The following is a 27,636-nucleotide window of genomic DNA, read 5'->3' on the forward strand; positions in this document are numbered from 1 at the left end:
TTCGAGGAGCTCTTATTCCTCCCCCGCCGCAGCAAAGAAAGAGTCGAGTCTCAGTTAAGGCGGAAGGGAATTTAGTGGAGCTGGGGAGGGAAGAGAGGGGTTGGGAGGGACCCCCCAATTCCATCCCTGCCGGCTCGGGGACGGGGCGTCGGCCCTCAACGAGGGAGGTGCTCCCGGGCCGCTGAGCGCTTCATTCTGTCCCCGGGGCTCGGGCAGGGGGTGGGGGAGTGCGGCGCCCCCAGACCTACAGGTCTGCGTGGTCAGGAGCGCCTCCGGCGGGCCTAGCGGGCGCCCGAAGGTACTCCGGGGGCACAGGCTCGTCGGGCGACGCCTTGCGGTAGAAGCCGAGCTCCTGCACCAGCGCGTTGATCTCCTCGCGGGTCATGTCGCTGAGTGGAATTCGCTGAAGCGGAGAGGAGCGGGGTCAGGGCGCCGGGGCCCGCCTCCCCCCACCCGCGGCCCGCCTCCCCAGGCCTCACCTCCAGCTCCTCAAAGCGCTGGCCCAGCAACACGAGCTCTGGGTCGGCCCCTGGCAGGTGTTTCATCGCCAGATTGTGGCTGCAGGCCGCGTTAAGGCGGATAGTGGTGGGCAGAGGCAGGCGGGGTCTCCCGGGGGCCTTGTCGATGTGGACACTACTTGGTCTGCCCGGGTAGGGCAGGGATCCTCATTTACACGTGAGGAGATTAGGGTTCAAAGAGGAGGGCCTCCTGTCTGTTCCCGGGTCTGTGCCGGTCAGACCCACTTTCTCTTGCCAACCAAGACCGCCTCGGAATTCGCGGGGCAGCTCACTCAATCAGCCCCACTTGTCATATGAAAACCATTCATCTCTCTCGGTGAAGTCAAGTAGAAGGAGATTCTGGAAGATTCCCTCCCTCTCCTCCCTCCCCCAGAACAGAAGGAGGATACTAGAGTGGGATGTCCTGGGTGACGAAGGCCTTCACCTGCGGAGGAACCAGAGCATCAGGCCCCAACCCCCTCCAGGTACCAACACTGAAGCCCAGTGTCACACAGCAAGTCAGATGCAGGCTCCTGACTCCCAGCCCAGGGACCCTCCCCCGTCCAGTTATTGGGATCATGCTGCCCACCCCTCAGAAGACTCAGGGAGGACAGAGCTGACGACCCCTTCCTTCAAACTCACCTCCTTCAGGCGATTAAGCTGTCATCCTCCACATGTCTGGAGGGGGACAAAATGGGAGAGTCAGGAGCCTCTCACATCTACGCTCACCCCCGTTTTACCCTCATCCCCCACCTGGGCTTACATCCCCCAGCTGTGGATCACTCCCTGGAACAGAGGTTCGCAAGATGTGGAGATGGAGGCAGGACGGGGACTCTGCAGATAGGGAAGCGGAGGCCTAACCACGCCAGAGCACAAGAGGGCAAAGCCAGAGGCCTGAGGGCGCTTGCCAGCCTCGGAGCGCTTGTCTGCACATCGTACTGATGGTTGCGCCTGGGTGCTAAGTCACTTCAGCCGTGTCGGACTCTTTGCCACCCCGTGGACTGTACCCCGCCAGGCTCCCCTGTCCATAGGATTCTCCAGGCAAGAATACTGGAGTGGGTTGCCATGGCCTTCTCCAGGGGATCCTCCCAACCCAGGGATCGAAACCTCATCTCTTGCGTCTTTACCACTAGCGCCAGGTTGACCCACCCCCAATGCCCAAGAGAAATGATCACCCTACTCCCCTCAGGCAGTAGAGACCTGGGCCTGGCTCATGGCCCCAAGAACCTCAGGGTGGAGGCCGACCAGAAGGAAACATCTCAGAACTTCCCTGCGAGGCCCCATGAGAGACGCCTACCATCTGGTCCCTACCTCACCCCACGCAGAGCTGGCCCTCCCTAGCCCTACAGACCATCTGGTTGCTTCCCCAAGAGGCCCCTCCCTGTACTCCCTGAAGGGGAGCTAGCTCCCAAAGGGAGTCCAGACCCTAGGACTACCATTCTTGTCCTCCTCCCCCTCCACACCCCCACTGCCCTCCACCCCGCCCTCCGCCCTTTTTTTCCAGGGAGAAACCTAAAGCCCAGAGAGTGTCTGTGATGATCCAAGTCACACAACCAGACAGGGACTTTTTGGCGGGGCATTCCCTGGCAGGGGAGGGTGGAGGGATTCCTGAGGAACAAGTGTTGGTAAGGCAGTGAGGCAGTTCCCAGCCCCCTGCCTCGCGTGGCAGGGAGGCTCCCAGAAGGTCATCCCTCCCATGCGGGGAGAGAGGGGAGAGAGAGAGACCAACCGGAACTGGGGTGGGGAGGAATTCCAGGAAAAGAGAGGAGTGGGGGGGGGGGGGAGTTGGGCTCCAGAGAGAAGATTTGGGAGAGTCACTAGCCAGCAGTTAGGGGACAGAGCCAATGTGTCGGGGGCCCGTTGTCCGGCCAGATGGGGCGCTAGGGAGGGGTTCAGATTTCCAGGCCGCAAGATCGGGTGTCTGGGGCTTCCACGGTGGGTGCTGGGGCGTTCTGGGTCTGGGAAGTGGGAGGGACAGTCCCGGCTCCGAGGGGAACGAAGGAGTCGGGAAAGTCCTGTGCCAGAACGGGCAGTGATTACAAAGTTAAGGAGTCACGGGGTTTAGGGGCGGTGGTCCCTAGGCTGGGGGGCCGCCGCACTCACCTCTACCCGGGCTCGGGCCAGGCCTTGTAGACGGTTCCAGTCGGGCCGGAAGGTGGTGGTGGCGGCCGCGACTGCCGCGAGGAGGAGCAACAGGGGCGGTGAAGGCAGCGGGAGGTGCATTGAAACCCGGCCGAAGATGATCCGCAAGCTGGAGGTGAACCGCCCGGCCACTGCGCCACGTCTGGCCCGGAGAGCTGGCCGGGTCCCCGCTGGAGGGCCCGCCCCGTTAGGGACCACGCCTCCCGCTCTCGGTCTCCGCCCAGGGCCTGCGTGGGGGCCGCCCGCGCGCTCACGGCGGGGTTTGGGCTCCTCTCTGGCCCGCAGCCCTTTATTTTCCGGGTCCCAACAGTGTCCACCCTCCCTCTGCGGACCGACAGGATGGATGCTCCGACTGGATGCGTCCAGACAGTGCCCCCGCACGCCGGCAGAGGGCGCAGGCGGGATGCGCACGGGCACCGGAGTTTCTGGGTCAGACACCCGACTTGAAGATGGGGAAACTAAGGCCTGGGGAATCCTTGTTTGTGTTTTTTGTGTTTTTTTTTTTTTTCTCTAGACGAGATTCCGATCTGGATTTCAATTTCCTGAGCAAACGTTATGGCGATGGGAATATTACGTCGGAGCTGGGAGGATAAAAGTGTTAATACACATGAGAGAGCTCTTTAGAACAGTACTTGGCACAGCACCTCAAAAAGGCCCAATGATCTCCTTTCTACAAGTTAGGAAACAGGCTCAGAAAGGTAAAACGATTAAGTTGTAGATCTGGGATTTGAACCCAATACATTCCCGTGTTCATGTCACCAAGACAAAGACGATTAGATCAGAATGTGACTTCCCCTCTTCACGCCTAAGGCAGACATTGCACACTGGTCGCAATGCTTTTTTCCCACCGAATCTGGACTGGGACTCAGAATTCTCAACATCCAGCCAAGGCTGCATTATGGCTTTCACTGATGCTAGGTAGTTTTGCCTTCCTGGGCCCCTTCCTTTATTAAAATATCTTATATTAGAAATTGGAGGGACTTCCCTGATGGTCCTTTGGTTAAGAATCTACCTTGTAATTAAAGACAGCGCAAGTTCAATCCTGACAACTAAACCCATGTGCCACTAGAGACCCTGCTGCCCCAAGGAAAGTTCCCACGTGATTGGAAGGAAGATGCCACATGATGCAGCTAGATAAATACTTTTTAATTGAATTTTACAACTGCTTTGATTTTAAAAGAAATGAATATAATCCAGGCTAGGTTCATTATTATTTATTCATTTTTTCCTTCCGATTAAAAAAAATTAAAACATTTTTGTGGGCCCCTAAAAGTGTGATGGGCCATAGACACTGAACCTCATGGATAAGTCAGGTCTGCCTAGAGCCCTTCGTTCATCCCTGTTACTTCCCATTCACTGGCTTGATTGTGAAGATATAATAGGCTTAGGGCTGTTGTTTAATGTTCATTATCTATAAATACATGAGGACACAGTAAATATAATTGGTTCTATTCAGATTATTGAAATGATAGTCTATGTCTAACACTCTGATTACTGCTGTGAAAGTGGGAATTCATCCAAGCTTTCTGAAAGGCAACTTGACACATTAAATCAAAACCCTAAAAATAGTTTTTCTACCCAGTATTACACTTCTCAGAATTTGACCCAAAGTAATCTTGAGAGAGGGAATCAATGGTTAGGTTAAGATGTTTATCAAGACACTGTTTACAATGGTGAAAAATGAGCTAGAACAGAAGCATGTCACAGCAGGGGATGAGTTAAGCAAATGCTGATACTTCCTTAGGTTGGTCTTCCCTGATAGCTCAGTTGGTAAAGAATCTGCCTGCAAAACAGGAGACTCTGGTTCACTGCAGGGAAGATCCCCTGGAGAAGGGAGATGCTACCCACTCCAGTATTCTTGGGCTTCCCTGGTGGCTCAGCTGGTAAAGAATCCGTCTGCAATGCAGAAGACCTGGATTCAAGCCCTGGGTTGGGAAGATTCCCTGGAGAAGGGAAAGGCTACCCACTCCACTATTCTGGCCTGGAGAAGTCCATGGACTTTGAACTGTAGAGTCCATAGGGTCGCAAAGAAGAATCAAGCAACGTTTAAAACGACATGGCATGGTGTTGAATGGCATGGAAAGTGTTCACAGTTATGGTGTTAGTTTTTTTTAAAGCTTTAAAACAGTAATATCAGTTGGGAATTGTGATGCTCCAGGTTGCAAATCACAGAAACCGCAAGTTAAATGGGCTTAAACAACAAGTGGAATCTGTTGGTTCAAATAACAAAATAGTTCAGGGAGGGAGGGCTTCAGATGAGGTTTGATCTGGTTGATAAGGTCACCGAGGCCTGATCTCTATCCATTCTGCTTTCCGTAACAGCAGTTTGTCATTAGCAGAGTTGTCTGCGTGGTGTCAAGATGACCGGAGCAGTAATCAGAACGCTACAGACTTCTTCACTCATATCTAATCAAGGGGAAATCTTGTTTTCTGGTAAACTTGTCAGGAGAAAAAACAAACTTTCTTTCCCAAAAGCCCCCAGCAAAAGTCTCCTCATTGTTCTCTAGGTCCATCCATGGTCCAATCAAGTCGCTGGAGAATGGAAATGCTCCCTGGCTTAACTGTTTGGGATCCATTCCTGAAGGCCATCAAGGACATGAGCTGCAAACGCTGTCATGGTAGCAACAGGGCAGCCAAAAAATTGTACAGAATAGGTGTATATGAAGATATACGCCTAGACCAAAACACAAAGTCTGGAAGGAAACAACCCAGGAAATCAAAACGGTCATCTCCTGGTTCTTGAATCTATAGGTGAATTTTTTTCCCTCCTTTACAGTATTTTTTTCTGTAGTAAGTATGGATCACCTGAACACAAACTGTAATCTTTGTTTACAAAGATAACGGGCCACAGCCTTGGGTTCCCACTGCCTCACCCCATACCCCAGCAAGGGCCCCAGACTGGCTGAAGCCAGAGGCCCCATGGAGCCTGTGGCTTTTGCGCTGACAGAGCCAAAGCTCGGTGCCTCGTGGGCCCACACTGTTCACTGGACAGGTGCCACCAAACCACTCTCATTGCATTAACCTGGACACTGTGGTCTCTGGAGGGGCCAGAGCCTGAGCTGCTGAGCGTTGACTAGCCAGCTAGTGGAACCAATGGTAGAGACGCTGGCCACAACAGTGCCGGGAACATTCTGGCATCGGCAGCCACAGGAGGCCCAGGTCCTCCCGGAACAGATGTCTGCTCGTAATCCACACCCTGTGTGGCAGTGTGTAATCTAGGCCAGCAGGCTTCCTCAGGTGGGGCGAGTGCTGGGGTTTAGACTGTGACAATGCCAGGCTCAGACAAGGTCAGGGGCAGTTCTCAGCCTAGGGCCACATTCAGAACCGAGGCTGGGGCCGGAGTCCCGACTCAGTCAGTGACTGGAATTTGCTCTCAGTGCCTGACGAAGTTCAGCGGTCAGCCTTTGGCCAGTTCAGGGCACAGTTGTGTGACCAGAGCTGTGTGACTCAGGGTCAGGGCTCAGTCTGCGACCAGGTTCAAGACTCAGTCTGCCACCAGGTTCAGTTAATGACCAGACTTGGACCTCAGTCTGCACTGGGACTTGGGACTCAGTCTGAAATCAAAGGTTAGTCTGGACCAAGGTTAGAGTTCAATCTGTGATTATGGCTCAGTCTTAAGCTAGGATCAGGGCTGGATCTGGGTCCAGAATAGAGGCCTCAAGTTGGAATCAGGCTTAGTCAGGCTTGGATCAGGCTCTTTACTTGACCAGACAGTCAGGGCTCAATCTAGAGATGGGGTAAAGGCTCATTCTTAGTGTGGGATCGGGGCTCAGTTAACACCAGATTGGGCTCAAATTGGACCTGGGATCAGGGCTAGGATTTAGTCTGGCTCTGTACTCTGTTCTGAGCTCTGATAAAGACATTTCTGGAGACCTGGGAGCCAAGGGCAGGTCAGCATTGCAAGAAAAGAGGGCCCCCAGGCAATCTTCCACTGCTGCATTAAACCTCTCCTTGCCTGCTGAAGCCGGTTGTCCTAGAGCCTTCTAACCTACATGGCTCTGCTGCCCGAGATCCCCTCGCACCAGAATAAAAATAGCCGCTCGCTTCAGAGCAGCTGACAGCAGTGCCAGGCTGCCTGGGAGGAGGGGGAGTTGAGGAGAGGGAGGATGGATGCTTGAGCTGGGCTCCAGCTGTGTGACCTTGGGAAAGTCACTCTTCCTCCTAGAACCCCTTTTTGAGGGCCAGGGTGGGAGGTGAGGATGCCACCTCCCCCAGAGGGGACAGTAATATAACATGTGGCACTCGGTACCAGTAGGTAACTCAGGAGTGAAGCCTTGGGAGGAGAAAGGCTCCAAGCCCAGTATACTTCCTCCTCCAGGAAGCCCTCCCTGATGCGTACCTCGTCCACCTTCCCACAATACTCCGTAGCATCCTCTACATCTCAAATAATGTCTCAGCTAGTGGCCTTCCTCACAGTGGGCCTGGGTCAGGTGACCAGGGAGCCAACCAAAGGTGGACAGACCCTTCTGTACTATTACCATCCTCAGGTACCCTGGGAGGTGGATTGAGGAAGAGGAAGAAGAAAGTCTCTCCCTCCCTTCCCTGTTTCCGGGGGATTTCCTCTGAGCCAAAGGGCCATGAGGGCACATGTCCATCCTTTCCCAGCCAGAGCCTGGCATGCTCCATGTCTTTGCACCTGCTTCTCTCTGCTTCCCAGGGCGTTTCTTCTCTTTTCAGTTTGGCAACACAGATTCTCCTCCAAAGAATGGGTTCACGGCTACCCTGGTGGCTCAGTGATAAAGAGTCCGCCTGCCAGGGCAGGAGACACAGTTCGATCCCTGGTGGGGGAAGATCCCACATGCCAGGATAAGGGGATGGGTGTGGTGGGGAGGGGCAAACCAAGCCTGGGAGCCACAACTACTGAAATCTGTGTGCTCTAGCTGCTGCTGCTGAGTTGCTTCAGTCGTGCCCGACTCTGTGCAACCCACAGACGGCAGCCCACCAGGCTCCCCCGTCCCTGGGATTCTCCAGGCAGAGCCCACCACAACTACAGAATAGCCCACACAGCAACAAAGACTCAGCACAGCCAAAATAAATAATACATAAAATTTTCAAACTAATGTGGCTGAATCTTTTTTTCTAAGAAATGAAGGGGTTCAATGGGAACCTGTGTGAGGGAGAATTATCCGTCTACTTGAGAACCCCATGCCCTGTCCCCTCCTGGCTGGGTAATCCCTAGGGGGAATTCTTCCTCTGTCAAGTGGGGATCTGATCACCAATCTCACAGGGTTACTATGGAGTGACTGAGCTAATGCATCAGCCACCTCCTTTCCTGTCCCTGACCCAAACAGCCTAGAGGGGAACACTAAGATTCCCAGGGGGGCAGGACGAGATGTACTCACTGCCTTGGAACACTGCCCCCTACCCCCAGGAGTGAAGGATGGGAGCTGGGAGCCAGGAGGTGCCTCCGGAGACAGCCGTCTCCAGGGGGGCGGTTCTCCCTGGCAGCTGCCCCCAGCCTGCCGCCCTGAGCCCCAGAGCCTGTTATCAACCTCCTTAGTCATCACGCCAGGAGCTCAAATATAGCTTTTCCCTGTTCCTTTCTCAGCCGGGGTCCACCCCCCACCCCCTTCCTGTGGCAAGGCCATGTCTGGGTCTCAGAGCCTCTTTTCCTTCCCCTCCCCAGGAAGACAACTATGCGGGGTCTGTTTCGTCATCCACCAAATGTGCAGGTTGGAATAGATGATGGTGGTGGTGGTGGTGATGGTGCTGACTCCAGGGCAGCTGCCTTTACTGAGAGCTTGCTTGTGCCGGCTACTGCTGCTGCTATTTTGTCACTTGGTCGTGTCTGACTCTTTGTTACCCTGTGAACTGTAGCCCGCCTGGGTCCTCTTTCCATGGGATATTCCAGGCAAGAATACTGGAGTGGGTTGCTGTTCCCTCCTCCAGGGCATCTTCCCAACCCAGGGACTGAACCTGCTTCTCCTGCACTGCAGGCAGATTCTTTACCATTGAGCCACCTGGCAAGCCCTGCTTGTGCTGGGCTCTGTGCTAAACCCTTCATATGTATTATATGGTTGAATTCTCACAGCAACCTTAGCAGGTAGCTACTGTTTTTAATCTGCATTATGCTCAGAATCTGAGTGACTCTCCAGGTCAGTCAGTGGCAGTGCCAGAAACAGAGTCCTCTGCAGGATCTGAGAGACGGTGGAGACCCTGCAGAGGAGCCCTCTGCACACTTATTTGCCTGACTTTTCAAAGGCATTGATGTCCCTGTATCAGCTGAGCCTTGGGACTGGTTCCTGGGAGCTGGATCTGTCCTCTCTCACTTCCAGGGTTGCAACAGAGGCCAAGTACTCCTGAGGGCCTCAGTTTCCTCATCTCATCTGTAAAATAGAAGTCAGAGGGCTAGGCAGGGTAGATTCAAAATCCCTTTCCATTCCTAGTGGCCTGAGCATCACCACCACCATGTCCACGCTCACCTCCTCCCTCATTGCCACCACATCTTCACCTCCAACTCCACCACCGCCTCGTCTTCCATCCACATAACACCCCCCAACACCTCCTGCCCACGTCTCTCCTCCACGATTACTATAACCCTCACCGCCATCTCTTCATCCTACGCCCTCCACTATCAGCACGCTTTGCTGTCACCTCTGCTGCTGCCATCACCATCACCTCCACTCTCCCTTCTATTGCGTTATCCACCCCAGCACTGTCACCTCACACCTGCAACGTCACTGTCAGTCCTCCCCTTCCATCATCATGACTATGCGTGGTCTCCTCTCCACCCCTGCGGTCACCACTGTCATCACCTCCCCCATCACCACCCAAAAACAACCCTTCCACCCCAGGACCCTACTGCAGCCTGGGTCTCTGCCTCTTCAAGTTCCAGCCTCACAGAGACACTGGGCCAAAACGCAGACTAGAGCCAGAGACAGTCAAGCAGAGGTGGGAAGCCCATCCAGGAGAGGGGAAGGAGCATCTGTCCACATGACCTTTTGGCAGGGGACCACACGGATCCGTGAGGATACAGAGGGCACTGTTGGCCAGCAAGGAGCTCTGGGCACAAAACTCTGAGCAGTTTCTGCCTAAACTGAGTGAGAGCACTCCTTTCTAAGCAATCTTGCAGTTCTGGAGGAACTGCGGTTTCAGCTTAGCAGATAAGAGTGAGAGTGGGGAAGAGGCAGAAGCAAGCCCACAGCCACATCCACCCGTGTCTGAACCGTGTCACTCATTCACTTTCTCGTTGGTTGACTGGTCCATCCATTCAACCAGCACTTCCCCAGGTGTGCGAGAGACAAGGCCCTGTGCTGGTCCTGGCCAAAGAAGTTCCCAGGCCTGCTTTTGTTCTTCTCACCATCTGTCTCCCACCGCTAGGCCGTTCTCCACCCTAGTCCCCTTCCCCCAGAAGCCCCAGTTGGCTCTTGTGGGCCACAGAGGCAGCTCTCTGTCCTCTCTGAGACTCAGGGGACCTCCCCAGCTCACCAGATGACCTTGAGAAAGTCCCTCTCCCAAGCCACACCCAGTGAGTCCTGGGGAAGGAAAGCTGAGAGGAGCCGCCACCGCCGGGGGGCCTGGGCCTGGCGGTGGGGACAGGCGGCGGCGAGGTGTCTACAGAAGAGGAGGGGCCGCTGCTGAGGCTGAGATGGCAAAAGGGCTCCGGTCACTGGAGCCTGAATGTCTGGCTCTGGGATACGAAGAACAGAACCAGGAAGGGGGCCGGCGCACAAGGGCCTGAAATTGGAGCAAAGGTGGGGGCCAAGGCAAGCCCTGAGCTGGCAGGGAGTCAGGAAGGTCACAGGATCAGGGCCAGGACCCAGGTGTCTCTGAGGCCCTGGAGAGAGGGCTGACCCTTTGAGTTACCTTACCCTCAGGTATGTCAGCGCCCCTCCCTTGAGCAAGGGCTGGCCAGGCCTACTGGAAGGAGGGTGAAAACAAGAGAGCTTCCACTCTGCTGGGACCTGTGCCAGGCCCATGGGCCCACTCCCCACCCTTTCCTCCCCTACCAAGACCATTCCAGGTTCAGCAGCCAGTCCCCAGGGGGTAGGCCACCTTGCCCAACCACCTCTAGGTTGGAAAGTGTGTGCCTGTGCCTTTAAATTCTCAGCAGGTTGAACCGACTGATGACATCACTGGTTCCCGGGAGCGGAGGAGCTGGAGCTGGAGCCGGGAGGGAACCTGGGGCTGCCTGGGCTGCAGACATGGAGGGCCGGGGCGTCAGTGGCAGCAGGAGGCCAGGGACCCGGGCTGGCCTGGGCCCCCTGCCCATGCCCCATGGGATTTCACAAACTGGGGCACCCTCCAAGGTAAGACCCCTAAAGCTAGTCTCCCCCATTCCTGATCCTTGGTCCCACACCCCACACATATTGCAGGCACCTTGGTGCCCCCAACTGAGGGGCTGGCATTCTCCTCTGCCCACCAAGCAGGGACTGGGCAAACAGGGTACCCTAAGGTCTGAGGCGGTAGCGATGGGACACCCAGAGAGAGATGGAGCTAGCCATCTCCAGGACCCTATGGGAGAGCCCTGGACTGGGTATCAGGGGACCCAGCCGTGCTTCAGCTTTGCTGTGTGACCTTGGGCAAGTTGCTTGTCTTCTCTGAGCCAATGCAAAATGAGGAGACTTGTCCCTGAAGACTGAAACTGTGACATCTGGGATGTCTAAGTTGTTAGTACTGGAGGCGGTGTGGTGTTTAGGGGGGGTGTGGAGTGGGACACTAGAAACCAAGGAAGATGCCCAAAATGCAAGCCTCAAAGAGCTGAGTTTGGGGACAGAGGTGGAGACGGTTTCAGGTTCTCTGAACCGAGAAGGACGCGGGATACAGGCAGAACTGCATCTCTGGAGGCAGGGATGGGGCCGCCCCAGGGTGAGTGCAAACCTTCATCTGCCCTCCCTGGCAAAGGACACTTCATCCTGACTTCTGGAGACCGGGGCATCAGAAACAGGACAGATGGGAAAGGGAGAGGACCTCCCTGCTGGGCCCAATACCCCCAACTCCACTGCCAGACAGGAAGAGGGTACTTGCTGGCCCGTTCTCCCAGGTGAAGTGACGAGGGTAAGAGGGTACAACTAGTGCACAGACGTGTGGCACAGGATCAGCAGAACCCTGGACTTGCTTTGGATGTTAAAATCACACTTGGGAGGATGGACAACTCCCTGAAGCTCAAATACAATCCTAGCAAATGAGCTCAGAAATGCAGAGAGGTGAGACCGGGCTCCCCACGGACCCTTCACCAGGTTCCTTCACTTTACAGACAGGGAGACAGAGGCCCTAGGTGGGGAAATGCTAGCCTAAGGTCACACAGAGCTGGGCTTGAAATCAGCATGGCCAGTCCCAGCAGGGCTCTTGCTCCTGCAGAAGATCTGGGAACAGATGAAGAAGACAGAGGGGACTGTGCCCAAGGAGCTGGGGATGTTTGTCGGGGAGAACCTGAGTGTTCCTGGGTACAGTGGAGGAAGAGGGGCTGTTTAACAGGGTGGACCCAGGATGTCCAGAGTGAGCAGACCTGGGGGGTCAGATCAGGAGCCCTTGGCCAGGCGAGTGGCACGGACTGTAGGGGGGTGGGGTAGTGCTCAGGGAAGCTGGCTCCAGCCCCCCAACGTTCCAGGGTGGCAAGGGAGCAGATGCCAGCCAGGAGGTTAAGGGGAGCCCTCAGACCCGGGCTTGCACTCTGCTTCCTGTGAGTCGGGGATTTTAAACTCTGCGTCTATGAAAGAGGCATCACAGGTGAGGGAGGGGATAGGTTTCTGTGTCCTGTTTCCTTTAAAAGAGAAACTAATTCACAGCAGAATCGGTTGAGGTGAGAAATTAGAAAGAACTTCCTCAGAAAGATATGCCTTTTCTAGCTAGACAGAGTCTGCTAGGATCTCTATGGAGTGGAGGACTGCTTAGGCTTGGTTGACCCTGAGTCTCTCCCTGGTCCTATACAAGATGGGGGTTTCCCAGGTGGTGCTAGTGATAAAGAACCCACCTGCCAATGCAGGAGACGTTGAGGTCGGGAAGATCCCCTGCAGGAGGGCATGGCAACCCACTCCAGTATTCTTGCCTGGAGAATCCCATGGACAGAGGAGCCTGGAGGGCTACAGTCTGTGGGGTTGCCAAGAGTCAGACATGACTGAGTGACTTAGCATGCACACATACAAGATGGACTCACGTTTTCAGCTCCCAGCAAAGAAGTCAACCCCAGTGCCCTTGGAACCGCGGTTGGCTCTGACGCCAGTGGGGCCCCGAGCAGCGATACCGCCTTCCTCAGAGGGGCCAAGGCTGGCTCTGGCGTCTCCCCGACCCATCTTGGCTCCAGCGTCCACCCCTGGAGGGCAGAAAACAACTCCCGCCCACCGCCGCTCCAGCCTAGCTCCAACATCCGTGGGCCAGTTGGTGATGTCTGCCTCGGCTGGGCCGAAGCCTCCTCCTGCGACCTCAGGCTCAGTCCTGGCTCCAACGTCCCTGGGGCAGCTTCTCATGTCTGCCTCAGCTGGGTCAAGGCCTCCACCAGCTACTCCAGGGCCCAGGCTGGCTCCATTGTCCAGGGACCAGAAGCAGGTGCCACCTGCCTCCATGGGACCCAAGCCAGCACTGGCTGCTTCAGGCCTGAGCCTGGCCATGACATCTGAGAAACAGCCCCCACAGCCCCCCTCCAGCCCTTCCCCAGGGCCCAGTCCGGTTCTGTCGCCATCTCAGGAACAGGTCCTGGCTCCAGCACCCATGACACCAGCCCTGGCCTCCACAGGATGGACACCAGCTAAACAGAGGGATGCTCCAGCCCCTAGACCTCCCCCCCATTCTGAAGGGCATCTCCCAGCCCCAGCTCAGGCATCTGGTGCTGTGGGCTCCCCATCCTTGATCCAAGCCCCCCCAGATCCTCGGGTCTCCCCCTCTTTCAGAGCCCGGCCCGAGGTCCCCCGCAGCAGCCCTGAGGATCCTGTCTTGCCCCGGCCACCCCAGACCTTGCCCCTGGATATGGGCCAGGGTCCTCCAGAGCCTAGCACTCGCTCCCCGGGTCTTCTGTCTCCCACTTTCCGGCCAGGGGCTGCCTTAGACCAGACCATGCCCCCACCTCTGCCCAAGCCACCTCGGTCTCCCAGCCGCTCCCCCAGCCGCTCCCCCAACCGCTCCCCAGGCATCCCCCCAGCTCCTGAGATGGCCCTCCCCAGGCCTAGCACCCAGGGTGCCGGGCCTGGTGAGCGTCTGAGTCCCAGCCTTCAGCCCAGAGAAACTCCGGTCCCGGTGACCACCTCCTTTTCTACATCCACCTCATCCTCCTCCTCTTGGTCAGCCCAGCCCACCTGCAAGAGCGACCCTGGCTTCTGGTGAGGGCCTTCTCCTGAGAGGCTGGCTGCCAAGGCTTGAGCTCTGAGACAAGCAGTCCTCTGGTGGCGGGCCCTACTCTGCCCCAGCTGATCCCCCTGAGACCCACTCTGGGACCCTCAGAAGACAGCAGTCCCCTCGGAAGGGACTTTCCCACCCCTGCCTCAGTTGATCTCCCCTGGAGAGTCTGGTGGGTCCTGGGTCCACCGTGGGTCCTTCCGAGGGCATTCACCCACAGCTTGTCTCCTCATTAAGAGCCCTGTGGGAGGGAGCTTGAGGGTAAGGGGTGGTGCCCAGTAGTAACCCCTCCCGTATCCCCATCCCCAGGATCACCGTGGTCACGTGGAATGTGGGCACCGCCATGCCCCCCGACGACGTCACGTCCCTTCTCCACCTGGGCAGCACCAGCGATGACAGTGACAGGGCAGACATGGTCGCCATAGGGTGAGGGGGCAGGGCAGCAGACTCCCTCTTGAGCCCCTGGGGCCTCCCAGCCCCTTGCCCGTGGGAGGGGTTTCTAGGGCGCCCCCCAATCCGAACGGCGCCTCGCCATCCGCCCCCCCACCCCGCTCTCCGCCCCCCAGGTTGCAGGAAGTGAACTCCATGATCAACAAACGGCTCAAGGACGCGCTCTTCACGGACCAGTGGAGCGAGCTCTTCATGGACGCTCTGGGGCCCTTCAACTTTGTGCTGGTAACGTCTCCCTCAGCCGCCCCCCCGGGAGGTGGAGACCCCTGGCTTCCCAGCACTAGCTCTGCCTTGACTCACTGCGGGGCCCGCTGAGCCTCTGTGGCCGGGTCCCTGAAATAGGAGGATGGAGGAGCAGACCTTTAAGGACTGGAAAAGGCGAGGGCGGGGTGGGAGCCGCGTCCCGCCGCTCAGCCTCCCCTCTCGCCTCCGCTGCAGGTGAGTACCGTGCGGATGCAGGGCGTCATCTTGCTGCTGTTCGCCAAGTACTACCACCTGCCCTTCCTGAGGAACGTGCAGACCGACTGCACGCGCACTGGCCTGGGAGGCTACTGGGTGAGCGTGGAAGTGGCCTGGGAGGGACCAGGGACCTAAGGGGTCTGTAGATTAGTTCCCGGCCCCCAGCAGTGGCAACATCCCCTCCACAAACTCCACCCCTTACTCTGAGACCTGCCTCTCCCCACCCACCGCTACCTCTCCTTTTCTAGACCCCGCCCCTTTCTATAAAACTTTCCTAGGTGGCGAAGTGGTCAAGAATCCGCCTGCCAATGCAGGAGACACAGGAGATGAGGGTTCGATCCCTGGGTGGGGAAGATCCCCTGGAGTAGGACATGTCAACCCACTCCAGTAATCTTGCCTGGAAAATTTCATGGACAGAGGAGCTTGACGGGCTTCGGTCCGTGGGGTTGCAATGAGTGGCCCCTTTCTACTCCCACCGCTTCCTAGCGTTCCACTCCTTTCCCTAGAACCCGCCCCTCTCCAAGCCTGCACCAGTCCTGAGCCACACCCGCTGACCACGCCCAGACCAAACCCCGCCCCAGGCCTCACCTCCCTGCCTAAGCCCCGCCCACGACCCGCCCACCCTGTCTCCCCAGGGCAACAAAGGTGGAGTGAGTGTGCGACTGGCTGCCTTTGGGCACATGCTGTGCTTCCTGAACTGCCACCTGCCGGCCCACATGGATAAAGCGGAGCAGCGCAAGGACAACTTCCAGACCATCCTCAGCCTCCAGCAGTTCCAGGGGCCTGGCGCTCAAGGCATCCTGGATCACGAGTATGGGCCTCTTGGAGCTTGGGTGGGGCTAGTGGAAGAGGCTGGAGGAGGAAGTGGCAACTCACTCCAGCGTTCTTGCCTAGAGAATCCCGTGGACAGAGGAGCCTGGTGGGCTGCTGTCCACAGGGTCGCACAGAGTCGGACACGACTGAAGCGACTTAGCATGCATGCATGCATTAGAGAAGGAAATGGCAACCCACTCCAGTATTCTTGCCTGGAGAATCCCAGGGACGGAGGAGCCTGGTGGGCTGCCGTCTATGGGGTCACACAAAGTCCGACACGACTGAAGTGACAGCAGCAGCAGTGGAAGAAGAGTGGTAGGAAGGCCCTGTAGGGAGAGGCGGGGCCTATGGGGGCGGAGACCACCCACACTACCTCTAGGAACCCGAGTGCGGGAGGGCGTCCCTCATCCGCTTGCAATGCAGGAGACCCCGGTTTGATTCCTGGGTCGGGAAGATCCGCTGGAGAAAGGATAGATACCCACTCCAGTATTCTGGCCTGGAGAATTCCATGGACTGTATAGTCCATGGGGTCACAAAGAGTCAGACAGGACTGAATGACCTTCACTTTGATTGGGAAGTGGATGGATCCTGCAGGATGGATCTTTGCTGTGGGGCAGGACCTTGCTGGGAGTCAGAACCTGACAACCCACCCACCCCCCTGTGTCATCACTGGGAGCAGCCAGCGCTGTCAGGTTGGATGGGGGCAGAGAAAATGGAACTGGGCTCTTCCTCCCATGGACCCCGCTGACCACACCCCCTCCCTTCCCGGAACAGCCTTGTGTTCTGGTTCGGAGATCTGAACTTCCGCATCGAAAGCTACGACCTGCACTTTGTCAAGTTTGCCATCGATAGTGAGCAGCTCCACCAGCTCTGGGAGAAAGACCAGGTGGGGGAATTGCAACCTGCACCCCAAACCCCAAGCACACAGAACATGCCCTAGGACCACCTGTGCCCTAGGCGATGGTCCTTGCCCTCACCTTCTCTGCCCAAGCTCTTGTCCAATTGTCTGCTTCTGGACCCTCACAGCTCAACATGGCCAAGAACACCTGGCCCATCCTGAAGGGCTTCCAGGAGGGGCCCCTCAACTTTGCACCCACCTTCAAGTTTGACGTGGGTACTAACAAATATGATACCAGGTGAGCTCAGCCCCGGGATGAGAGGTGGGAATGCAGGCTGAGAGAGAATAAAGAGGATAAAGGAGAGGAAAGGGGAACAGTGGGGCTCGACTCATGGCCCCTGATACTCAGGCTACCCCTGCCCATCGCAGTGCGAAGAAGCGGAAACCAGCCTGGACAGACCGTATCCTGTGGAAGGTCAAGGCTCCAGGTGGAGGTCCCAGCCCCTCAGGAAGGGAGAGCCACCGGCTCCAGGTGACCCAGCACAGCTACCGCAGCCACATGGAATATACCGTCAGTGATCACAAGCCTGTGGCTGCCCAGTTCGTCCTGCACGTGAGTCCTGGCCTCCCCTCATGACATCCCCAAGCCCGGCTCAGCATCCCACTGCCCATGGGTAACCCCAGGCCCTCACCACCATCCACTTATCATAACAGACTGGGAGTGGCATTATGATCTCCATTTATAGATGAAAAAACCCTGAGGCTCAGAGACACAGCATCCGTTTCCTAGGGTCACATGGTTAACAAAGGGAAGAGTTAGGATTTGAACCCAGGCTAGGCTGATTTCAAAGAGTATATCTTTTCCATTCATTTCTAGCTCTCCTTTTCCAAGAAATGTTTCCGTTCCGTTCCGTCGCTCAGTCGTGTCTGACTCTTTGCGACCCCGTGGACTGTAGCCTACCAGGCTTCTCCGTCCATGGGATTCTCCAGGCAAGAATACTGGAGTGGGTTACCATTTCCTTCTCCAGGGGATCTTCCCAACCCAGGGATCGAACCCGGGTCTCCCGCATTGGAGGCAGATGCTTTAACCTCTGAGCCACCAGGGAAGCCCAAGAAATGTTTAGGGCAATTGTATTAAAATTCACATATATAGTAAGATGAGCAAACTCAAAATATATACTCAAATCCCATGTAGTGTCATTCAGATTCACTTATTATTTATTTACCATCTTACCATATGTGGTGGGGAGAGGTAGTAGAGATATAAAACGATACACAGCTAGACTCTAAATAGTTACTATAAAATTTTACCATTGTGTTTAGGATTGAGGCCCCTACTTGCGAAAGTAAAGAGGGGAAATCCAAGAATGTCAGAACTGGATCTTAGAGATCACGTGATCCAACTCTCTGTTTGTTTCAGGAAAACGGAGGCCCTTAGTGGGGTAGGCATGAGCCCCAGGTTGCACACAGGCTCAGCGGCACAGTAGGGTGGAGCCCACTTTCCAGCCCTGAAACCCAACTCTGGGCTCTCCGATTCTCCTGATCTGATAAGATGGAGCCCAGCAAGCCAGAGAATATTTTCCCAGCTAACTTTGTCATATGATCAGTCGGCTGTACAGCAGCCAATGACCTCATCTAAGAGTGGAAATCTGCCTATGTCTGGCCTCCCATGACCTTTGGTAAAAGCCTTGAGTGTGCGGTGTAATCCCCAGTCAGGGACCTCACCTTGAGAACCACTCCTTGGGGTGCTCTATCCCGCATCCTTTATCCAGGACTCTGTCCCTTATGAGCACCTCATCCTCTGGCTTTGTGGCTGAGCCTGTGTAGGACGCGTCAGTGTGGCATCCTTTGGAATGTCCTGGCAGGCCCCAAGGGGGTCCACATTCTCCTCCTGGTTTCACGGATGAGGGAAACAGAGCCTCAGGGAACTTCAGTCTCTTACCCAAAGCAGCACAGAACAGGGCTCAGCAAGAGTTTTGACCCCACAAGGCCCTGGAGGGTGTTTCCAAGACCCCAGCTTGGCTGCCCCAGCCTGCTTCCTACTGTCAGGAGCCCAGGGGCAGGGAGAGGAGGTGCTGGTTTCTTCTGAAGCAACTTGGCTTAGAAGCTGAGGTGGGGAAGAAAGTGGAAGCCAGATAAACAGGGGAGCCAACAAAAGCCTGAGGCTGGCAGCCCCTGAGTCCTCCCCCGAGGGACAGAGCTGGAGCCAGCACCCTGGCCACCTGCCACCCCAGCAACCTCATCCCCATGGTGACCCCCCCCTATCAACCTGGGGTGACCCTGGGAAGAGGAGACTCATGGTTATCATTTGTCTCCATGGACTGGTGACAAACAAGGTTCATCGTGGTCCCTTAGTACAGGTAGGGAAGCTGAGTCTCACTTAGGGTGGCTTGGGACTTACCTGAGGTCATGAGGAGGTTAGTAGCAGAGCCTAGAAGGTCTTCAGGCTTCTCCCCAGAGCTCTGCTTGCCGGCTCAGAGGTGTTCAGTTTACCCCAGAATATCCAGGGCATCGTGGGACTTTATCTGTCTCCTTTGTTAGCGTATAAGCGAGTCATTCACTGAGCACCTACTGTATATTGAGAAGTTTATAGGATGCTTTATATGGTATCTCACTGAATCTGCAGAGCAACCCCAGTTGACAGACAGGAGCCCAGGTATTCAGAGAGGTAAAGAAACTCACCCCAGGTCACAGTGCATGCCTGTGGCAGAGCCAGGGCCAAACCCACAGTCTGCTAAGGGTCAAAAGTATGTTCTCATTCACTCCCCACAGAGGCTAAGGACAAAAGGAGCCCTGAGCTGGGAGGCAGGAAGCCTGGCATCCATCCTGGACCTGCTCCTCCTCCTGTTTCCCAGTCCGTGCAGCAGCCTCAAAGACCCTTCATCTCAGCCCAAGGGCTATAGGTGCAGAGAATGCTAGAGGGTCTCCCCTGATGTTGCCCTCTGCCCCTGGGCAGTTTGCTTTCAGAGACGATGTGCCTCTGGTGCGGCTGGAGGTGGCAGACGAGTGGGTGCGGCCGGAGCAGGCCGTGGTGAGGTACCGCATAGAGACGGTGTTCGCCCGCAGCTCCTGGGACTGGATCGGCTTGTACCGGGTGAGAAGGGCAGGCGCAGTCAGCAGATCGGGGCGGGAACTTGGGGCCTGAAGGGGTAGCCAGGGACCTACACGGGGTTTCTCCAGAGTTTGATGTCACCCAGGGAGGCTGCTTGGGTCACGATCCTGATTGCTCTCGCCCCAGGTGGGTTTCCGTCATTGCAAGGACTACGTGGCTTACGTCTGGGCCAAACACGAGGATGTGGATGGGAGCGCCTACCAGGTATTTAAGGGGAGGGGAAGAGTGGAAGGAAGCCCTCATTGCCCTTGGGGGCTCAGGATTCAGTTTCAGGGGTCCTGAGGCTGCCTCCCTCACCGCAACCTGGGCCTAAACCTCCCAACCCACCAGGTGACATTCAGTGAGGAGTCACTGCCCAAAGGCCACGGAGACTTCATTCTAGGTTATTACAGCCACACCCACAGCATCCTCATCGGCGTCACTGAGCCCTTCCAGGTGAGTGGTCCTGGCTGTAGGGTTTGGGGCCGGGGGTGGGGAGGTGGCGCCAGAAGACTCTTCAGATCCTCTAGAGCCTCTGCGTTCTCTGTGAGCTTTATAATAACTTGACCTTCCTGGGCCTGCCAACGGGGAGGGCGGGAGGGGTTCCCAGAGGCCTCCACAGCCGGTTAGGGAGAGGGGCACCCCAGTGAGCAGCCTGCCCCCCACCCCCTAGATCTCGCTGCCTACCTCGGAACCGACCAGCAGCAGCACAGACAGCTCAGGCACCAGCTCAGAGGATGAGGATGACAGCACCCTGGAGCTGCTGGCACCCAAGTCCCGCAGCCCCAGCCCCGGCAAGTCCAAGCGGCACCGCAGCCGGAGCCCAGGCCTGGCCCGCTTCCCCAGCCTCGCCCTGCGGCCCTCGTCCCGGGAGCGCCGGGGCACCAGTCGAAGCCCCTCGCCCCAGAGCCGCCGCCTGCCCCGGGTGGCCCCTGACGGGGCTGGCGATGGTGGCAGCCAGGGCAGCAGTGGGGAGGGGCCCCCTGGGCTGCCGGGGGCCTGGGCCTTCCCGCCATCTGTGCCTCGAAGCCTGGGCTTGCTGCCCGCCTTGCGCCTAGAGACTGTAGACCCCGGTGGGGGTGGCTGCTGGGGACCTGATCGGGAGGCCCTGGCCTCCTCCGGCAGCCTGTCTCCCAGCCCCCAGGGTCGGCAGGGGCTGGAGGAGGGGGGCCTGGGGCCCTGAGGGTGGGCTGGGCGGGCGGGCCCAGGGGGCCCCCACTCTGCCCCAGTCTTCTGCAAACCCGCCTGCCTCCCACCTGCTGCTGCTCCAGCTTGATCTGCACCTGCCACTCTGTTCTGGCCAGGGGTGGCCACCTGGGGTCCCCCAAACTCGGTCCTGGCACCTCAACTGTGACAATCAGCAAAGCCCTATCCTGGCCCCCATCTGGGACGGGGAGCGGAGCAAACCCGGAGGTCATTGTTTAGGAATTAAAATCTCCAGCTTCACTCCTGACTCTTTCCTAACTGGCTAGCAGTCTGGGGTGGGGAGCAGGTGGTCGGAGGAAAGGACTACAGAGGCGAGAGGATGACAGGTCTGACAATGACTAGGCACCAGCTGTATACATTACACATGCCATCTCCTTTAATCGGCACCATAAGCCTGAGTTGTGGCGCTGAGTTCAGTGCAGTTCTTAGCCCCATTTCACAGATGAGCAAACTGAGGCCTCCAAGAGGTTCCATGAACCCTTGCAAATCAGTCGTCTAAGTGCAGTTTGGCTGGGTGCTGGAGGGAGAGAACGTTTACTGGGTGCTGAGTGCTGCCTGGGAGTTGGTTCACTTAATCCTCAACAGCCCTATGAGGTAGCTCCTGTCTGTTGCTGCTGCTAAGTCACTTCAGTCGTGTCCGACTCTGTGCAACCCCACAGACGGAAGCCCACCAGGCTTCCCTGTCCCTGGGATTCTCCAGGCAAGAACACTGGAGTGGGTTGCCATTTCCTTCTCCAATGCATGAACATGAAAAGTGAAAGTGAAGTTACTCAGTCGTGTCCGACTCTTAGCGACCCCATGGATTGCAGCCCACCAGGCTCCTCTGTCCATGGGATTTCCCAGGCAAGAGTAATGGAGTGGGGTGCCATTGCCTTCTCCAGCTCCTGTCTACACCCCCCTTTCTCAGAGGAGGAAACCAAGGCTCAGAGTGAAGGCAGTCTCTTGCTCAAGGGCATAGGGAAGATCTGAATTTAGGTTTCGGGCAGAAAGAATGGGCCAGGGCTGGGCTGAGAAGGGCATAGCAGCTGTTAATAGAAGGGGTCCCCTGAGGAGGAGGGGAGTTAAGAAGCCCCTCTCTAGCTCCCCCATCCTGTATTCAGACACAGGCACTTCTGTGACATCCCTCCTTCACCACCCTCTGCCCCCAGACCTCAGCAGGCAGGCTCTGGGGCTTTCCTGGACAACTCTTCTGAGACGTGTGTTAATTTCACAACATGGACATATGTGTACCTCCTCCTGGTACCTCCCAGGGCTCCTGCAATGTTACCCTCTCCTCTTTCCCATCTGGTTGTTAACTCCCTGGGAAGGCCCTAGCCTCCGGTGGCAGAATGAGCCTCCTGAATACCACATCCAAGCACAGAGAGGCTGTGTCACCAGCCCGAGACCACCCAGCACAGCAGGAGTCACAGTCCAGCATTCGGGCCTTGGCTGCCCAACCCTACCCGTGAGGCCCCGACTGTCCACAGAGGCTGTCTACACTTCAGTCTCACAATGGAGGGGAAGCTGAGACGCTCCCCAGGGCCCAGCAAGGCCAGGGCGAGGTCCGATCTAGTGCCTGGGAGAACAAGAAGTGAGGTCACTGGTTCCAGGGTTTCTGCTGCCCTTTGGGTCCTCCAGCTCCCTGGGTCAGCTGCAGGCACCGGTCATAGTATGACGTGGGGGCCTTTGGGTGCTCTGAAGGCCTTGCCTGCCTGTGCTGTGTGCCCGACCCCTGGAGCTGGCGTCGCCTCTGCTGAAGTCGTCGCAGGTGCCGAGCTGACACTCTGATGGCCCTGGGGTCACTGGAACAGCTGTGGGGAGAGAAGAGTGGGACAGGGGGTTACAGTTGGCAAGAAACCCACCCTGCTCTGCTCACAGGGCAACCAAGGCCCAGAGAGGAGCAGGGCTGGGGCTGGGGTGGGGAGCGGTTATTCTTAGCAGGGGACAGAATAAACCTAGTCTGGTACCTGGAGGCCAGGGTTCTGCCCTAGACGACTGCAGAAACCTGGGCCAGTCTGGGCCTCAGTTTCCCTACATGTGAAATAGGAAAAGTAACAAGGAGTTGGTTTTGAGGATCAGAATCGAAATGAGACTGTGGCTTAGGAGAAAGAGTTCAGGAGGCGCTTCAACAGGTGTTCTGCAGGCCTTGCCTACGCACATCACACACAACATGCCCTGGCATCTACCTCCATCTCACTGGTAACGAAATGGAGGTGTGGACAGGTGATTCAGCTGGCAAGATCACACAGGAAGTAGATGATGGAGCTGAGATGCAACCTACGTGGGCCCCTGACCCGCCCCATCACCCTCTCAGCCCAGGTGCATAAAGAGGGCGGAGGCCACCCACCCCCTTGGAGAACTCCCCCGTCCATCCTGGCCCTGCTGTCACCTACCCTTTGACCTCAGCACAGTCCAGCGGAGGGGCCAGTTTGAAGCAGGTCATGCCCAGCAGCTCCCGAAGCATGATGGCACCCACGGGTGGGTTGTGGAGCCTCAGGTAGCGGGCCAGACTGAGGGTAGAGGCAGGCTCAGGCCGGGGCAGGGCCTTTCCAGCCTGGAGTCCCTTCCCGGTGCCTGGCAACAGGCAGCCCACCCCCCAGGGGTGAGAGCAGGCCTCACTGGCGCGTGCAGTTGCAGTGGAAGAGGGGGTCCCGGGCGCTGTTGAACAGCTGGAACTTGGTCTCCTGGGGCCCGATCTGATGCTCACACTGGTCCAGGCGGCGGAAGCTGCGGCAGGCCTGGCGGACACCTGAGGGCAGGTGCAGTGGTGGAGGGGAGCCCCGTCCCGCATCGAGGTGTCACTGGTGCCCGCTGCCCTCTGGCACAGGCTCAGTCCCCCACGCACAGTGTCCCTTCACCTCCTGTCCTGTGTGACCTCAGAGTGCTTCACACGTGGAGGAGACACACACACACACACGGAGCAGTGCTGCCATGGGGGAAGCCCACAGAGGTAAGAGTGGTCAGGAAAGGTTTCCTGGAGGCGAGGCTGCTAAGCTGAAAGAGGAAGACTCAGGGAGAATTCCCCAGGGGATAGGAGCAGCATGTGCAAAGGCCCAGCAGTGCGAGAGAGGAAACAAATGCAGTTTGTGAAGCTGGGACTTTGACTGGGGAGTAGGGCTTGCAGAACCAGCACCCAAAGACCCCTGGGTGCTGGAACACCATGGTGGGGGCTCAGTGTGGGGGGTACCCTGGTCGAGATTGCAGCTTATGAAAATCCCTCTGGCTGCAGCGTGATTTGATGGGTGAGGTTGGGAGTCCCTGGAAGGAGTTCAGAACAGGAAAGGAAACAACACAGGGGCCTCCCCAACCCCACACAGAGGCTCCTCTTTACCTCAGGTGCCCCCAAAGTTAGGTGAGGTTCTGCACTCACCCTGAGGTTTTAGACCATCCCGAGACCCCTGGAGGCCTGGATCGGTGACCTCCAGCTGGACTCTGGGGAGCGTGGCAGGCCCAGGGGAGGCCACAGGGGCCTGGAGGGCTGTGGCCTTGGCTTGACTGGGGTGCCTGGACTCTTTCTGCTGTGCTGGCCACTTCTGAGGATGCTGCGTTGGCTGAGACTGGCTGGGGGCTGTGTTCTGGGGGCTGGGAGTTGAGGGGGTGGCAGGGTAGCTCCAAGAGGCATTGTAGAGGGTCCTGGGCTGGAGACGAGCGAGGGGCACAGAGCCGTACCTTCTACACCTGGGAGGCAGCACATGGTGGCATTGGTCACCCAGAATCATCCCTCCCAGAGGTCCCCAGGCTCATCTTCATGGATATCAGGGCTCTGCCAGTCCCATCCCCTCATCCCACAGCCCACTGGATTGTGCAGGGCACCCAGAGAATGTCTGTATCTTGGTGCCCCCCACCCCCCCGAGGAGATGACAGGGAGGACAGGACAAGACATGGCTCCCTGGAGGACAGACACACAGACAGGCCTCCCCACCAGCCTCAGAGCCCCAGCTCCGCCCCCCTGGCTGGGAAGGGGGTCGAAAGGGGAACCAACATACCCGCCCCACCAGTACCACTCCACGCAGGCCTCCTGCTCCTCCAGCACGAAGCAGGGGATCGCCAGCACATTGAAGAAGACCATGCCCACGATGTCAGAGACGGAGTCCCGCTGGTTCTGCAGGCACTGCTGGAACCTGCCCCAGAGCCGGTGCTCAGTCCCCGGACCCCAGAGGGCTACCTGGCTCCTCTCCCAGACCACCCAGCCACCACTACCAGCCAGGTGACGTGGGGTCCAAGAATCCCACCTCTTGTTAAACCTCAGCTTTCCCACTGCACAGGGGAGTCTGACTGGCTGATCCTCTGGGACTCTCTGGAGCCCAGACTCTGCACCCAATAACTGGGTAACCCCACCCCGAGCTCCCAGCCCTCCCTGCCTACCGCTAACTAACCTAGCGTCACAGCTGCAGTGGGAGATGGTGTGGAATCGGTAGTTCCGGATGCCATAGTTGTATTGGAAGGGCGAGACTGTCTGGGGGCAGTGGTCGTGTTCCTGGCAGCAGAGATCAGGGCCCTGGAAGACCCCTGCAGGGAGCAAAGGGGGCACTGGCTCAGCAGGGTCCCAGGGCCCTGGGCACCACATGCCAGCTCTGCCCACCTGGTGTCGGCAGCAGAGACACCTCTGTGTCTCCCACTGTGGCACTCACGGTCCCAACACTTGAAGAGATCACCCAGGTGCAGCTTCTGCTGGGCAACGCCAAGTGACAGGCAGCCCACCCAGGGGCCCTTGTCCATGGAAAAATCTTCCTCGGGTGAACAGGTGTCTGCCTCTAGAGTTCTCAGGCTCCCACCCCAAGTGAAACTCCAAAGTTCCAAATGTGTGTGAGATGGGATGGCAAACAGTAGGGTGCAACCTTGCTGGCACGACAAGGCATTGTCAGGATGCCAACTTGCCCCAATGCCAGTGCCAGGTCCTCCCCCAGCCCTCCGCATGCAAGCGCAGACAGCTGTCCCAAGAAGTGCAGAAAAGCCGGGTGTGCTTTCCACCACCCGAGCAACAACGCCCCTTACTGAGCATCTTCCAAACGTCTGGCACTTCCCACCCCAGCACACAGCAGCCCTGGGAGGGAGTTGTCACTTTTACTGTACAGGTTCAGAGAGAGGAAGTGACTCATTCAGCTTGGAAGGGCTGAGCTGGGATTTGAACCCAAGCATTTGGGTCTCCTCGTCCAGTTGGCTGGGCATCCGAGCCCATAAATACTCCTCTTGGGTAATGGCTTTTTGGCTCAGCCCAACCTGGACAGCCAGCCCCAGCCAGCCCCCTCCCTCAGATGGTGATTGATGACGGCTCCCAGATGTGAGTAGGACATTTCCCATCTATAACCTCATTTGAGCACCCCACGATGAGGTTTATGGTCACCCCATTTTACAGAAGGTTTCCCTGATGGCTCAGCAGTAAAGAATCCGCTTGCCATGCACTAGACACGGGTTCGATCCCTGGGTCGGGAAAATCCTCTGGAGGAGGAAACGGCAACCCACTCTAATATTCTTGCCAGGAGAATCCCATGGACAGAGGAGCCTGGCGGGCTACAGTCTGTGGGGTTGCAAAGAGTCGGACACGACTGAGCATACACGCACATTTTACAGATAAGGAAATTGAGGTTCAGAGTAGCTAAGTCGCTCCCTCAGGACACACAGCCTGGGAGAGTGGATGCCAGGGCTAAAGCTTGCGCTTCCTCCCCTACCAGCCCCCTGTCCACACCCCGAGGTCTCACCCAGATCCGTGGAGTTCCTGGCAGAGTCCCCGACTCCACACCACAGCGTGCCAGGCATAGTCCAGCCCCTCTTCACCCTCTCGTGCCCAACGCCAGGCGCTCCACTCTGCCCTGCTGCTCGCTTCTCCCCGGTCCCCGCTGGACTCTCGGTAGGCTGTTGGCAGGCCTCCCACCGGCTCTGAAGGATGGCCAGGGCTCTCTGCAGCTCAGGTCCAGGGGTGTGGATGAAGGAGCCCCGGGTGATTTCACCAGCACAGAGCACACGGAAGGCTGCAGTGAGCTCTGGCTCATCCTGCCGGCCGCACACCTGCAATCTCCCGTGCCCATCCCAGCGGGCATGGAACAGAGCTAGTCCCTGGACATCCTTGCCCAGGAAGCTCAGGGACCCCAAAGGGATGCTGGCGATGGGCCTGGCCAAGTGGCAGGAGGTGCTGTGCAAGTGGAGGGCAGGGGAGCCCCCCGGAGCCACCCCCAGGAAGCTCAGCACCCCCAACAGTGCCACCAGAACCCCCATCCTGCCCTGGCCCAGCCAGACAAAGCCCTCGGGAAGCCTACCCTGGTGGGCCCACGAGGCAGCAACTCTGCGGCCGCAGAGCGGAAGCGGTGCCCAGCCGAGCCTGTGCTGCGGCGCCAATGAATGGAGTTTTGGGAGGAGTAGCAAGGAGGCTGGAGTATGGGGTGATCCGGGGCTTGTAACCGAATCCACAGGCTCGGCAGGCCGCTGATTGGCTGAGGAGTGCCCTTGCCGGGGCCCACGCCCCCACACAGCCGGCCTTTCTCCTCCACGCCTTCCAGTCACCTGCCGCAGGCCCAGCCCGTCCGGATGGGGACGGTAGGAGCCAAAGCCCTGGGATCTGGGGGCGGGGACCAGGAGGGGTGTCTGCGGCTCCCTGGGTGCGGGAGGAGTGTCCAGGGGCTCAGAGTAGGCTCCTGAACTCGGCCTCATCACCCCGCCTCTGGGATGGCTGCCACGCCCACCTCCGCGAAGCCGGCGGAAGGCCATGAGGCTCTGCCAAAGCTGGGTACAGGACACCAGGGCAGGGTTGGGGCTCTGTGGCCACCCCCTCACCCGGGAGCTCTGAGGCTTCTGGGAAAGGGAGCATCCATCCCCCGGCCAGCTGGGGTGCTCCCCCCCAAGTCCTAGTTCTAGGAAAGGCAGCCAGCATACTCAGGGAACAGAGTCCCAGGTCTCCC

The 27,636-nt window shown here is 57.7% G+C and overlaps 3 protein-coding genes and 1 pseudogene across 3 annotated transcripts; 2 read left to right on the plus strand and 2 right to left on the minus strand.

The window, feature by feature from the left end:
- Positions 1 to 54: 54 nt before the first annotated feature.
- SELENOM (selenoprotein M) lies at positions 55 to 2,840 on the minus strand. The gene is made up of 5 exons (XM_055404657.2): positions 2,601 to 2,840; positions 1,140 to 1,175; positions 908 to 942; positions 480 to 558; positions 55 to 403 (listed from the first exon to the last, which is right to left on the minus strand). The coding sequence occupies exons 1-5, from the start codon at positions 2,718 to 2,720 to the stop codon at positions 245 to 247; spliced, it is 429 nt and encodes a 142-aa protein (XP_055260632.2). The 5' UTR covers positions 2,721 to 2,840; the 3' UTR covers positions 55 to 244.
- A 9,885-nt stretch (positions 2,841 to 12,725) lies between these two features.
- On the plus strand, positions 12,726 to 13,895 carry LOC148774921 (phosphatidylinositol 4,5-bisphosphate 5-phosphatase A pseudogene; annotated as a pseudogene).
- A 326-nt stretch (positions 13,896 to 14,221) lies between these two features.
- On the plus strand, positions 14,222 to 21,004 carry LOC129542733 (phosphatidylinositol 4,5-bisphosphate 5-phosphatase A). The gene is made up of 11 exons (XM_055405412.2): positions 14,222 to 14,333; positions 14,474 to 14,582; positions 14,796 to 14,912; positions 15,452 to 15,627; positions 16,404 to 16,515; positions 16,656 to 16,765; positions 16,897 to 17,080; positions 19,424 to 19,561; positions 19,706 to 19,783; positions 19,910 to 20,014; positions 20,232 to 21,004. Exons 1-11 carry the CDS (start codon positions 14,251 to 14,253, stop codon positions 20,739 to 20,741), a joined length of 1,722 nt encoding a protein of 573 aa, XP_055261387.2. The 5' UTR covers positions 14,222 to 14,250; the 3' UTR covers positions 20,742 to 21,004.
- A 92-nt stretch (positions 21,005 to 21,096) lies between these two features.
- On the minus strand, positions 21,097 to 27,066 carry PLA2G3 (phospholipase A2 group III). Its single transcript, XM_055405413.2, has 7 exons — positions 26,443 to 27,066; positions 25,120 to 25,252; positions 24,730 to 24,864; positions 24,114 to 24,421; positions 23,363 to 23,492; positions 23,137 to 23,253; positions 21,097 to 22,554 (listed from the first exon to the last, which is right to left on the minus strand). The coding sequence occupies exons 1-7, from the start codon at positions 26,954 to 26,956 to the stop codon at positions 22,341 to 22,343; spliced, it is 1,551 nt and encodes a 516-aa protein (XP_055261388.1). The 5' UTR covers positions 26,957 to 27,066; the 3' UTR covers positions 21,097 to 22,340.
- Positions 27,067 to 27,636: the final 570 nt, after the last annotated feature.

Source organism: Moschus berezovskii, chromosome 19 (genome assembly GCF_049115385.1).
Source record: "Moschus berezovskii isolate FMDL1 chromosome 19, NW_MosBer_1.0, whole genome shotgun sequence".
Classification (NCBI taxonomy): Eukaryota; Metazoa; Chordata; class Mammalia; order Artiodactyla; family Moschidae; genus Moschus; species Moschus berezovskii.

Excerpts from the sequence above, each read along its gene's own strand:
- LOC129542733 (XM_055405412.2), top strand. The coding sequence starts at position 14,251 with ATGCCCCCCGACGACGTCACGTCCCTTCTCCACCTGGGCAGCACCAGC. Across the intron at positions 14,583-14,795 it reads GGCCCTTCAACTTTGTGCTG|GTGAGTACCGTGCGGATGCA; the intron begins GTAACGTCTCCC and ends CCTCCGCTGCAG. Across the intron at positions 16,766-16,896 it reads ACTAACAAATATGATACCAG|TGCGAAGAAGCGGAAACCAG; the intron begins GTGAGCTCAGCC and ends TGCCCATCGCAG.
- PLA2G3 (XM_055405413.2), bottom strand. The coding sequence starts at position 26,956 with ATGGGGGTTCTGGTGGCACTGTTGGGGGTGCTGAGCTTCCTGGGGGTG. Across the intron at positions 25,253-26,442 it reads CAGGAACTCCACGGATCTGG|GGGTCTTCCAGGGCCCTGAT; the intron begins GTGAGACCTCGG and ends TGCTCCCTGCAG. Across the intron at positions 22,555-23,136 it reads GACTGTGCTGAGGTCAAAGG|CTGTTCCAGTGACCCCAGGG; the intron begins GTAGGTGACAGC and ends CTCTCCCCACAG.